Genomic DNA, 14418 nt, shown 5'->3' on the forward strand with positions numbered 1-14418 from the left:
GTGAAGCTGAAAGTCAGTTGATTTTATTAAGTGAAGTTACAAAAATACACGTGGCATTTTGTCCTTGACCAACATTACTTCTAAGGGCCTCATTATGAGTGGACTTGTTTTTGGGCGATTACACTGTACAGCCTAAATGATACTGCAGGGTGAGGCATTTACTAGGTGCAGTATTATCTCTGCATTCCAAGTACCACACCTTGCTATGGTTGATAATTTAATAATAGAGCATGTTTACCCTCGTCACAAGGTGAATGTTGCTCAGTTTTTCCACGCAAATTTCACTACGATTTGTCTGGCAAAATAGGTGAAACTATAAATTGTGGATATTTTGCACTATCATGATCGTCTTTAGATATCAGACTTACAATTGAGCCAGATTTGGAATTACGGCCATGATGGGCACTTAGTAATGATTTAATTTAGAGAGAGCAGGGTGGTGGGTGGGGGGAGGCGTGAAGTTGTTGCAGAGTCTGAAAGGTTGTGGCTGTCTGTCATCCAGGTGTGTGTGCGTGTTTATTTTTTGAGGAGGGTAACCCACTTTTGTTCAAATTGTTTTTTCCCTTTTTTTCTGTTTTGTGGATAACCTCCCCACCTTGTTTTCCCTTGTAAATCCCTTACTTTCCTTTACCTGTTCCTGGCCTTAAACACTAAACTCAGTTTTCCTCTTACCGCCCTCGTCCCTAAAACCACTTTCCTCCCTTTACCTCTACCCATTTCATAACTCTAAAAAGCACTTGCCGCCATTTACCCATCCCATAATCCTAAAATCCCTTAGCCTCTCTATCTATATCTGCCCCTGTTCCCTAAAAAAATCACCTCCCTTTGCCTCTACTCCCCAGAATCCTAAAAACTCCTTACCTGCCTTTCTCTACCCGCCCCAAACTCAAAAAAACCCTTGCCTCCCTTTACCTCGACACCACCCTGAACCCTAAAAATAAAAACCTTGCCTCCTTTTACCTCTACCCTCCCTTACCCTTACAATCCTGAACCCTTAGCCATCCCTTAACCCTTAAATACTTTTTTTTATTTATGTTATACATTATAAAAATACCTGCCGGATAAAGTAAGGTAGGTAGTAAGTTGGAATACAGGTACAGTATCACATGTAACCAGTGACCTTTCAGAGACTCAGTCTCAACCCCTTAACTAACCTAACATTTTATAGTCTTCTTATAGTTATATCACAAAGATACTACAATCTGTATGGGGAATCTCTTACACAAATACAAAGTATTTGACAAATATAATGAAAATATATTGTTTGATTTTTTTTTAGATGGAACAATTTAAAATCAATCAAATTGTATTTGTCATATTAACACTTTTATAAAGTTACTTTGATCATGTTTCGATTAATATCCACCTGATAGCCAGAAATTATTAAAAGGGCAGTTCATTGCCGTTTAAATGACATAATTTATCAGAAATTAACTGCCAAATTTTATCAGAGGCAGCCAACATGTTTTTGGCGGCAAGATGTCTGTTTATTTAGGGATACATGTAAACGTCCATTTTGTTGACAAACCTAATAATTTCAATTTAAAAAATAGAGTTTTTTTTCCTTTATAATAATTGTCAAATACTTTCTATTTGTGAAAGAGATTGGCCACATAGAATGTAGTATCTTTGTGATATAACTATATATAGCCTGTAATTGTACTGAATACCTGACCATTGAATGATTACCACTGTAACGATTTATTGAGCCGGTAATCAAAAGTCAGTAAGAGAAAAAGCTGCTGAAAATGACATAAATGTTACCACATCTTTTGTCTCTGTCCCTCATCAACTGTCCCCTCAAGAACATTCTCACAAACTGTGGAACGCTACTGCCCGCATAAGCAGTGCCCAACAGAGTGGGCATAAAAGATACAGATACACTAGTGATTCTGGAGTTTTATTAATCAATATCTTATAGATAATTGAAATACCCTTCTCATAAATAGGTCTTGGCAGGAAGAGTCTGTGATTTGAAAGCAGAATAGGAACCCTGCAGTTCCACCTGGAAAACATTTTGAATATCCCTAGAACTAAGCATGGCAGGCTTTATATTTACTTTGTGTTCTACTTTGCAGTTTTTCTACATTGTTTTGGAAATAAACATTCTGAAAGTGTCATGTTTTTAAATAACTGCCCTAGTTTGCCTAGGTCATGACTACCACAGCAAATGATAGTAAAGCCACTTGTGTGTTTAAACTTCTCAAACAAGGGAGGCCAACTTGAAGCAGACTGTGACTGGGCAAACTCTTGCAAAGAGGCATGGTGGGATGGTGTGCAACAAAATTATGAACTGGGATGTGGCCTGAGTAGTTATCAGTGGCTGAGATTAAGTCAATCATTGCATCGATCACTTTTTCAATGTTTCAGTGTGATGCCCTTAGTGGGCTGAGTATACCCAGACGTGGGTCCAGTGCACACTGTACCTCTGGAACCAGGCTATACCTGACTGATATGCCCTAAAAAGGATGAAACCGAGCTTGGATTGCTTGTGTTTCTTCAGTTCAAGGATGACCTAGCGTGATTGTTTGGTCTGGACTGTTCTCATTGGAGCAAGGACAAAACTGATCCGCGTATGGCTGGGTCCAAACTGAGGTGGCATGGCGTGCAAAATAATGATAGACTGGAATGCTGCCCTGAGTAATTTCCACTGACTGAGTATAATTCAGGCATTCCATCTGTCACTTTTTTGTGTGCTTCAATGTTTATAAACAACTGCACGAGTTTGCCTATGCCGTGAGTTCCACAGCAAATGGTAGGAAAGCAATGGATGTGTTTGAACTCTCAAGCAAGAGATGCCAACTTGGAGCGGACTGGGCTGGGGAAGCACGTGCGAGGAGGCACAGTGGCTAGGATACCCTGGTGTGACTCATGGGAGCTGGCAGCGCTTTAATGGCCTGGCCGTGGTGATGAATGGCAATGGAATGTTTGTAAAAGGCTTAGGGACCGGATTAATGAATAATTAACTGTCCTATTGGCAGCAGCAAAAAGTGAAGGGGCTCCCAGCTGGCTGAAAAGGGAAGTGAGGCTGTGAAAATAGGAAGACGAGATCAAAGTGAGAGAGTTAGGTCGCATCTTGTGTGTGCTTAACTTTGTTATTCCTAATTTAATTACATGGATGGACCCAAGTCTGAGCAGAGGGCTTTTCCGTGAAATTGTTCTTCCTGTAGAAATTTCCAAAATATCATGCATTCCGTTCAGCTGCATCAAAGTGGTGCCTAATTCCGGTTTCATTGATGATACAAAGAATCAAGTCAGACTAGCGTACATTTTGGGGGGTAAATGCGCCAAGTTGAATGCTGTGCCCTTGAAAATAACAGACCTAGGGGATTGAACAGTAGCTCTGCATAATGTTTTATTTGAATATGTTTGCACAGCTACGCAAATGTGGAGACGAGTGAGGAAGGGAGTTTTAGAGATTTAAAGAAGTGTAAGAGGGCAGTGTTGGTCAGTAGTAAATGATCCATCTTATTCCCCCTAACACAAAATAGCTCAACATATTTTTCTTTGAGGAGTTTTTTGAACATGGGTGTGGGTAAAGGTGTCTTGTTCTCATATGGAAGAGATATGTAATTGCTCGGCTTTTACTTAATGTAGATGTTCCAAGGCTCCGGCACTTGTTTACTTGAATTTCTGCCTTTCCCTAGCCATTAAGCGAGAGACCAACGAATATGGTCAGACTGTTCCGTATGTGCCTGGGTCTTCTCGGAAGTCTTGTAAGAGAATGTTGAGAGCCCAGATTTGCGTATGGATCCTTTGCTTAAGTACGTCAGGCTGGACCACTTCCTCCTCCTTTCCAGGCTCCCTGTGAAGAAAAGAGTTGTTAAAATGCAGTGTGATATCTCCACAAATCGGTTCACAGACGTTGGCCTCACCGCTTGCCAGACCAGATTAAAATCAATTTTACCTCTGAGCTCACAACATGCCTGGCAATTAGCTGACTGTAAGTTGGTAAATTAGCTAAGGGCATGATCATTTTTGAGAAAAGCGCACACTCTTTTTTGGTTCTTTGCAATTCTATCAGTACGTAAAAACAAAAATATTTTGGAAGAACAAGCTTGCAGGAAAATCCTAGTTTTATGAAATTTCTGTGGACTCCAGACTGTAGCATGTACACAATCCACTGGGACTCCCCAAGCACAAAATGCACGTTAAAAAAAATAATTAGCAATGGCCTGTGTATAATACAAGGCTGGCCATTGTTAAAAATCTTATTAATCGCTTTATAGAACATCCAGAATGCTGAGTATTTACATCTTCCAATTTGATCCGCACATATTGTGCGGTCAGAGGCACAACAAACCCCTGATAAAAAATGGTTTTTATTGCTTTGAATCTTTAATCTGCGAAGATTGTGCTTTGGAGGATAAACGAAACCTCTAGCGAACATCTAAAATGTGCTTCTAATAGCTGTAGGTGGTTTATGACAAAAAGGGTTCGCTTACTGTAGTAGAGGCAGTGAATTAATATTGTTAGCGGTTTTAGAGTCAGATTGTTTACATCTAATTCAGATTCTGCCTTTTATAAAGTTCTTGATTTGCAGTGGAGGAGGGATTATTCGATATCTAACAAGCACGGTGAATCATTTAAATACTTTATTTCATAATGGTTTGAACACTGAAAACAATCCTTTTTCTTTTCCTTTTTCACTAGAACTGGCTTTCATAAAATCTTTTAGTCGGAACACGTGTGCTTTCCCTGTCTGCTTTTTCCATAGTTTTTTCTCCTTAAGTTTGTGCTATTGACTTTCCAGGTATGTTTATTTCCCTTGTTTTTCACCTTATAAATGTTCCCATTGTGTTCTCCATTCGTGTCTTATCCATTGTTCTCCCTCGTCTGTTTTCACACCAAAAACTCTTTAACGATGCGATTAGGTCTGGCTTTAACGAGGTAGTTCATGAAATGTGCAAATGTGGGCATATACAAATGCTGTTTCCATATTTTAGAGCCTTCGAGTCAGACCTTCTTGCTTTACCAATATTTGTTTAAACTGGGCACTGGTGTGGTCTGAGTTGAAGTTTGGTTGCTGTCTTTCATAAGGTCTCAGTAGCCAACATCTCGGGGTTTTATGCACTGAGGTTATAATGGGACACATTTAGTGAAGAAACTGTACGATCTGTATCGGAGCAGGAATAAATCCGCCCTGTTTTATAAAGGTAATAGTTGTGTATTTTAAGCTACTGTACGGTCACCAACTGGCGCACCTGAGAACCAAAAATGAAATGGTTCAATGGCTGTACAATCTTTTTTTTAAATAACCAGTATCGTTTATAGAGAAGGCGTGTAATTTGAACCATACCTGGCGCTGCGAAGGAGTTACCACGCTCGGTTAGTTCTTGATGACCGTATGTGTTGTTTTTAAACCCAAAGCACACTAAGGGTGGTGCAAGTATTGCAGTTAACTTCATAGAGTCCCAGACCATTTTGGCCTGGGAATATGGACTCTCAGGCCTGCTTCTCTCCGAAATGAGAGCTTCATTTCATGTTCTCTTGTAAGGAACGTATTTTGCACACACAGGCACACTCCCTGAAGTAAAACGTTGCTAAATCTGCCTTATGTTCTTTTGTTTTTGTGAAGATATAGGATCTAAAGAGTCTTTTTTTTCCATGTAGGCAAATCTGAACATCAGCTCTGCACAGAGACAGAGGTAAGACATTTTCTCGATAATTTCCTTTTTTGTAATTTGCTTTATACTTTTCCTAATGCAAAAACCTTGACCTTACATGACCTAAGCGTAGTAATCATGATAATGTTGTTAATCATGCATAGGAACATTAATAAGTATTGGTGGGCGATTCTAATTTTTAGTGACACAAAGGATTACGGGCCCAATTTCAGTTTTGAATTGTAGAACCTATTCATAGTACCATTTCAGTGGAATCTGATGATGAGTGTGAAATTAGAATTTTGGTATTCTGTTGTGACAGTGGATACTCTTAAGCCTACAGCCTCCCTCTAAAAGCTGCTCACCAGCGGGTTTGTTTCAACAGGCGAGGCCCGGTTGGCCCTTAAACTAAGACTTTTTTGATCTGGTTTCAGAAAGCACTGCAAAGAAATAAAGTGATGATTTATAAAAGAAAACCACAACTATAGAAGTTGAAATTTAGGCTAATGTAAACTGTTAAAATCGAGGCCTCACTGCTTGCATGTAGGAGAGAAAAATATATGGCTGAAAGAAGGGAGGGAATGTCTGATGAGGGTGATATCACAACAGGCTTGTGTTCATGTTGTAATAGGATTGCACCATAGGTCTGAATGGGCACTCCTGTAAGGCAGCAATAGTGGGTGCCATGCAAAAGCTAGTAAGAAAGGCATTCCCGGAGGGCACCATGAACAGAGTATGTCTCCAACCCCCTCAGTGACCTTTCAATCTGATGGCACCGTAGGTTTTAATCTGACCCGCCTTAAATACTACACTTGTAAGTTTTATTGCACATCACCTTGATGGTATGGTTGTTTTTATGTTTCTCTTATTTTGCCTACGCCTCACACACTGAAGAATCTACCTCTAGGTGCAGAACAATTATTGGTACAGTTTAGTTGGTAATATTATTTAGATAAGATAGTACAGTATATGTAGTAAACATGCCTTAGCTTCCTTGTGAATGTATTTGTGCCAATAGATTGGAATTAAGCACATATTTTAGTTAAAATGTAGGCCTCCTTTGCATTACACTCTAAAATAATCGAGCAGTAAAATGCACAATTAACATAATCTTTGTTGCTTGTGATAGGTTTTTGCACAGCTGATTTTTGCCACAAGTAGTTGTAATGTGAAATCAAACATTAAGCTTTTCAAATTTTACAACATTGAACGAGTTCAGTCCTACAGTAAACTCAAGGCTCTGGGACAACTGGCCTCTCTGTTTTGCTTTCCTGTATGTAGGACACTGCCAGAATAAAGTGCCGCAGATACAAATTGTTTTTTACTGTGTGTGTCCGTGGGAAGAGGAGGGATTAATAGTGATCAGTCTTTAAAATGATTAATTAAAAAAAAGGCAGGGTAATATGGAAGCAGACTTAAAACCTTTTCTATTTGGGAATTGACATCTGACAGTTTACATATAATTTTGTCTGTTAAATGCAGACATTCCCTGATCTCAGCTTTCGCTTAAATAATCATTCACTTATCCATTTTTAGGTATTGCTATGTGACAGGAAAGCCTCTCATTGAAACTGTGTCACCAATCACTGTATTGAAGTTGATGATAAGCTTAAAAGTATTGTGATGATTATGCTACTTGGGGGCCAGTAAACGTAATTGCTGATTCTGTCCCGTGATGGGAATTGAAGGATGGTTGTTTAATATTTCAGAAAAAAGTATGTTTTTGGGTGGGCATGCACCTCTCCTGTGAATATTTGCTCCAAGGTTTTAGCATAAAAGCGTAATTTGGATTTTGGTCGAAATGGAGGGGTACGATCCAAGGTATGGATAAATGAAGAATATTGGTGCTGGTGTAGAGGTGATTGATTCGCACGTCTTGTGCGGTTTCAATGAGTGTATTAAGACTTTAAATACACTTGTGATGAGCGCAGATTAGGTGCATTGAAAACTTGGAAGCTTTACAGATTGAAACAAAAGGTTACATTTTTTTTTTGGAAAGCCGAGAGTGCTACTGTGAAGATATTCTCTTGGTAGCCACAACTTTTTTGAGGGTAAAATGAAGAACGTGGGGGATGGGAGGGTTTGTAAGAAAATCTTGGTGGTTCAGCATGTTTAAAATCTTGTGCGTTGCTACTGATAGCAGTACTATATGCCTTTTCTACGCTGTACTATATACCTTTTCTCCGCTGTACTGCATTTGATTAAATTCTTTTATGGTAAGGCATGAAATGATGTCCATTGTCTCTATCAGAAGTTTAGTCTATGTATTTATTTATTTCTCTAGGCTGCTTCCGATATAGTGTGATCCAACTCTCAAGCCTGAATATTGCTGTAGGGATCTACAACATATATTGTGGGGATGCACCTTACATTGTGTCTGTATATATCTACATCATCTGTCCTGATAACTTAACCTCCAGTTCAAAGATCTTTTATCCAAGCCTTGAGTATTTAGTGCTGTAATTGTGCACGTGAAGTTGTCTTAGTGGATGCCTATCTCTTGGTTGAAAGTCTATCCCATACATGCGCACTGCTTCCTAACGTCCCTCCAGAGTTTGCTGTCCTCACCGCTGAACAATACAACCATTGAACCTCATTCAGCAAGGCGTGGGCGGTATTGAATTGTCAAGCCACCGCATGTTGGTTTTTGCAAGCTGTTGTATTACCACACACATCGAGTCGGGTCACAACCTCGGTAAATGCCGTCATCTCCATTCCTCTCCATGCCTGGCTTCTCTGCCTTTGTTGGGGCCATCCTGCATGCTGTGATTCCCCATGGTTGCTCTTCAGTGCTTTGACATTCATCATCTGCCTGAGGAAGCAGTTGTGAGAGATGCTTCTACCCACCCCGGCCCTCCCCACAGCTCTCTTCACTGGAATGCGTCAGACGTTGAGAAAAGAATGCAGTGCCCCGGGAGATGCAGGCAAAGAAGTGATGATGGTGTGCGCTTTCATGTCCCCATTAGATGCTTTATTGCTACAGGGCGCACTGGCACAACTTGGTGTTTTTAAGATATTCCAGTTGCGTCATCTGCAGTCCTCGAAGCGAAGGAAGAACCTCTGAAGGGTTGGACTCGCGGCGGCAGAATACAAACTTGAACGTCTTCATTTTTGTCTGACAGGAAGCCCATCCCAAGGTCGGCGTGGCTGTGCCTCGCGCAGCAACCGCTCGTGACTAATCGACGTCTGAGCATGCCTGTCCTTTATGAGTTTACAAGACATATTCTGCGTCATTTGGCCGACCCAGCATTCCATGATTCAGCAAGAATTAGGCCTTTTGAAATATCCTTGTGTAACGAATTACGAGGCCGAACTAAAAATATGATTGATGCTTCCTTGGAGACTGGACATCAGGACTATATAGACATGGAAAACAGATTTTACTAAGCAGTGGGATAACGTTTTAATTGAGCTTAGGAGAATGCAAACAAAAGAAAAATTCAATAATTATTTATCACCTACCTGAGCTAGCCCCCCTTTGCCTTAAAGGCCAAATGCTTTTGTAGCAAACACACCCAAAGTGACCGGAGTGGAACTCATTCCGCTGTAAGGTAAAAGCTGCGCGAGCTCCCACATCATGGAATGTTGTCGGTGTACCAGCATGGACGTTAAGTAGGGATAGCCGGGTCACCAGTTGCTACCCTTGGCACTGCCACTATTATTACTAATAATCCTGCGATAAGATTTCGAAAGGAAGTTACAGCAACTGAAAGGAAACATGACTGTAGGAAAGCTGGTTACTTTCTTTATTTTCCTAGCCCTTCATCAGCAAATAGGAGGCCGATGAGGGGCTGAGGGGGGAGCATTCGATCGACTCTGATTTAATTTGGGGGTGGTGTGGGGGGTAAATTGATGTGACGTCACGTCTGTTGCCTACCATTTTCATGAATTAACACCACTCGTCATTGTCATAAGGTACATGCAAACACACAATCATATGTGTTTTAAATCACAAAAATAATCATAAGTAATGATAAGACACTTGCCCAGCTTTGTCTGTTATTGGTGAGTGGCAGAAGAGGTCTTTTGTCTAATAGACAAAATGTTACCTTAACATCTGCAGCCCCTTTTTTTTTTTGCTCTATTTGTTGATAGTTCCTAAGGACCCCGTGCCATTCACGAGCAGCTTTAGATGCTTGCAAGACGTTCAAACAACATGAGAAACCGCACCACTACTCATAAAGTAGCACTTGTATTGCCTCTTTATACCACTTTCGTGAACCTAAAGCGCCCCCTGGCCGGTCAGGTGAGAGGATACCAAGTCTGTTTTGTAGGGGTAGAAAATGCATGTTTGCAGTGTGGCAAGTGTTGGGTGTCTGGGGTACGCCACTCGTGTTGCTGCTGTAAAGCGGAAGCCTTTGAAGCAGATAGGGCCGGGCTTACAGATGCAAGCCACCTTCCATTTTGACATGTGTTTAAAAATGCCTCACCTGCTCCTACTTCGGGAGAGCTCTCACTAATACATCATGGCAGATGTGGTGCCCTGCTAAGATCTTCTACAAAGAAAGAGAGGGTAAGAGCCGCAAACACCAACAGGTGAGAAAAGAAGGAGTTTATCTTGAACCAAGGACCCGAGCTAAAGCTTTAGAGTTCTTGGACGGTAAAAAAAAAAATCTAAAAGGTTGCAGATCAAACTGTGGCAAACCCTATCGATAGTGTGACCACCTTTATCTAGGTCATTTTGAACACTGTCTCCAGTTGTAAACTTTTCAGCTACAAGTCATTGATTTCAGATGTGTTAGTCAGGGCTCGAGTCGGAGTACCACGCGGGTGGACGGCGTCTGAAAACTTATTTTACAGGGTGGACGCCGTCCCCCCTGCCAAACAGCTGGACTTCACCTTTTTGGCCTCTCTGGGACGAGATCGGAGCCACCTTTCGTGACGTCACTTCCTGACGTGACGTCACTTCCGGTGACAGCGTCCCCCCCCCACTTTTTTTTTAGTACTTTTGCCCTGGTGTTAGTCTAATTAGTTCAGTCGAAGCAAAACAATACTACAATCTGGATGCATTAGTCTATCCTGCGTAAATCCAGCACACGAAACAGTGTACAAGATGACCTGGAGAGAGGCGGTTACCCTTCCTCCCAATATAAAATCCATTTAGAAAGGGTTAGCATGTGCCTGGCTGATTTTCATTATTTGGCGTCCTATGCGCAGTGTTTGGGTCTGTATTTCTGAAGTGGAGGGGTTGGAAATATTGAAATAAGTCTTTGGTGTCTAAATAACTGTGTTGAATGATACATGAAAATAGCTTGGACCGTTGCTATATGATGTGAGACAGTCTCGTCCCAGCCCTACATCTGTATACTGTAGAAAGAAGAGCCTCTTTTAATGGGATTAATTGTCAGACCATATCATACTGCAATGACTGTTTGCGTGATAATCCTACGTGTACAAACAATGATGGTGAATTTGTACTTTCAAAATTCGCACATGGGCAGGGTCACCGGAATTATGTGGTAGTACAGAACCAAATTAACTTGGTTGACTAAATTATAAGGCATAATGCAGCACATTGTGTGCAGAATTATTGAGCTTTTTTTCATTTTAGCTCACATTAATATTGTCTGCGCAAAGATTGCACCTCATTAGTTCTAATATAGCAACTGATTACAACAGCAATTAGCAACTGTAAGGTGACTAGTTAGAATTTGCACACTGTGCGGCATCCTGTGTTTTATTTTTGAGGAATCCATTTTGATCCGTTTGAGCAAGAAACATTTTGTTAATGTGCTAAATTAAGTAGCAAAGGGTGGCTTAATGTGGCAAAAACAGTTGTTTCGTAATAATGTGAAAAACGCAGGCGAGACTGAATTTTTAAATCTCAGTGGCCCTGGACAAGCTGTACCATGGATGACAAAGGCACATGAGACCTGCTCGTCTGTCCATCTCATTTATGTAGGGGTGCATGCAATGATGAGTTCACTCTCTCATTGTCCAAGCATTTCCAAAATGATTAAATTCCTGGGCCTATATTATAGATAGGGTGCACTGCCATGGTCTTTGCCACGACATACCTTTAACTGCGCGTGCTGGGCGCAGACCAGTGTTCCGTATTACAGTGATTGCGCTGCGTCCAGCACAGCTGTGCACCACGCTTTCCCCAGGGCAGCACATTAGTGAAAGGTAGACCGATCGTTTGAAGCAGCCAGTCTGCCTGTCTACTGCAGGCGGCAGCGTGGACTGCTTTTGAAAGTGGGGGCATAGGCCACCCCCTTTGTATGGAGGTGCAGTGAGTGACTGCCCCCTGCCTGTAGGGAAATATCTCAGGGCCCCTTAGATCACCTTTCCCCTCTTCCAAGAGACTGCCTTGGGGACGGGGGGATCACTGACTGTTCATCACCTCTGTCTGTGCACCGCCTGATGTCCTCTTTACCTCCATCTTTAATACTGCAGAGGTGCATAGACACATGTTTGTTTATTTCGTGGCGCCTCCCCTTGAGGTAAACGAGCGAATGCCTCTTGGAATAGTGCCAGCGTTGCACATGCACCAGTGTGATCTGTATTACAGAAGTGGCTGCGCAAGCCCTTTCGTCGCAAAAAGTGGCGCACATGCCCATTGCGTCCCTGAGACTGTTGTTGACAGAGTCCCTGGAAGTTTATTTGAAAGGAGTGGCATCTGGATTAGAAAGTTGCAGAATGCCCTGTCCTGAAGCTCAGGCATTCACATGCACAGACAAGACATAGATATTTAAAGAACCATGTTAGGACAACATCAAGGATTAGCTTTTTTCACTTTGCAAATTAAATAAAAAAAAGCAATGATTTAGTCATCTCCTTTACTAGGTAGCCTTTTCTAAAACTATAGTGCTGCTAAAACGTCATGTTCCTAATATGTTCCTTATATAAACAAAAGCTGTGATCTCTAGGCTGACTTATACTATCCTACAATTGATCAAGAATTAAATCATACGTATCCGTTCATATGGTAAGAGGATTAGCCATGAATGGTAGAGTTGAAATCTTTTATTTGGCAGCCCAGCTTCTACCCACCGGATGATGATGGAAGGGGCACAAAGCGTCTCATTTGAGATAAAATCCACTGACTTTTTCAAGAAGCCTCCAACACAAAATTCAGATCTCTATTTGTTTTCCTCGTTCTTGCATGTAAGGAACTTCACACGGTCTATGATCCGGTCACCCACACAGCAGCGAGGTATAGTTTGTGCCTGCCAGCCCATTCGAATATGTTGCCGGAGCCCAACCAACCTTGCCTTCTGCCACTGTCATTAGGTTAGCTCATGCTTGTACTAGGTTCAAGCCATTAACTTTGTAATGGGCACTAATATGCACACGCTACATGTTAGTGGGTGGTTATCTGCTAGCACACCATCTGTCCACACATGCAAAATTGCCCTCCAACCACATGGACAGTGTGCTCGTAAAAGCAAGTGAAAGTGCAGGATTGAGGATGTTGAATGTCTGTTCACAATACAGGCAAATTATTTTCCCCTCTTCATATGAGCCTAACAGGCACCCTTCCAGGGCCAGTCCGTGATGGGAGGAAGCAGAGACATGGTGGGGACAAAATAGAAGCTTTCTTTCAGCTGCTGTCTGGTTCTAGTGCCATACCTTAGTATCTTTTTTGCAACCACTGGCTCCTTGCAGCTCCTATTTTGGGCCATTATGCCGTGTGGGGCAGTAGCTTCTTTCTGCGGAGGCAGTACTATGTATCTCTTTTATCCCAACGACCCCACTCAACAGCCGGGACGGAATCCTGCCATTAGAATGTTACGGATGGAAACCAGAGTGTGCGAGTGAGGCAGAGACAGGTGGAGAGGGAGTGAGGACGCGAGCGGGTACGTATGCACAAGTACGAATGCTTGATGTGTAATTGTAGAAATATGGAGTACATCCTGGTACTAGCTGGCATTGAGTAATATAGGAGACATTGGGTGATCTTGTATATGGTAATATTGAATTGTCTGGCCTATGGGGCATACCCAGTCACGTGGTTTAATTGACTAGCATGTGTGGGTTACTTTATCACAGGGTAATCATGCATTCACGGACATATGATGGGTATAAGATGTTGAATGAAATTTGATGCAGCATATAGGAGTAATGACATTCTCTGACATCTGCTGGCTGCATAGGTACATGGCACTGATGGTGTTTGGGTCAGGCTTGAGCATATGACAGCACTGACAATGTGGGTATTCCTGTGCACATCCTACTGACTGACATGTGCTGGGGCACCACGTGTTTTGGTACATTTTTTATTAGTTAATGGTCTTCAATTGCGTGCAACTGCAATGAGTGTAGTCCTGTGCGTACTTTAATTTTGATGTATGCTAGGGAACTCTAGACCCATGTCAGCAGATGGATACAACTTCAGAAACTGGTTTAACTGAAACACAGTATCTGGCTTGATTATGAGAATAAATTTTGGAGGGTCGATCTCAATTTGGTATGGGCAGAGGAGCGGACACATTTTGTTTCACGGGTCGCTGACAGGGACTGTGGCGATGGGCACTGGCTATGCTATGCTAGGACATTGGTCGCTGGCTCTTTTTCTGATCACAGGCAGGTATTTTCAGCTTGAGTCTAGAGGTCTGAGGTGCATGGGGTCCAATAGTTTTAGTTTTGCAGGAGAGGCAGTCATTGATGCAGAATTAATGGCTTGACAAGGCTTTGATCACTTCACCACTTCGATTGGGAACATCAAACGGGCAGAGTCCTCCGACAACTCTCTGTTTGCTAGCTGTTTTCCCTATGCAGTATTCACTCTCTGCATATTCAGCTTCTCCCTCTGTGCCATACTCTTGGTCAGGTTGGGCAGTAATTGCAAGTCTCTGATCTTGGCTGTCTC

At 41.9% G+C, this 14418-nt stretch overlaps 1 protein-coding gene across 5 annotated transcripts in view; it reads left to right on the forward strand.

The window, feature by feature from the left end:
* Positions 1–14418, forward strand: part of SPIRE1 (spire type actin nucleation factor 1) — a 543573-nt gene that overhangs the window by 27874 nt on the left and 501281 nt on the right. For all 5 annotated transcript variants that reach the window (XM_086965582.1, XM_086965585.1, XM_086965586.1 and 2 more), the window contains exon 2: positions 5614–5648. In XM_086965582.1, coding sequence (XP_086821708.1) covers positions 5614–5648 — 35 coding nt within the window. The remainder of the gene's footprint in view (positions 1–5613; positions 5649–14418) is intronic.

The sequence above is a fragment of the Lissotriton vulgaris genome, chromosome 4_1 (assembly GCF_964263255.1).
Source record: "Lissotriton vulgaris chromosome 4_1, aLisVul1.2, whole genome shotgun sequence".
NCBI classification, from domain to species: Eukaryota; Metazoa; Chordata; class Amphibia; order Caudata; family Salamandridae; genus Lissotriton; species Lissotriton vulgaris.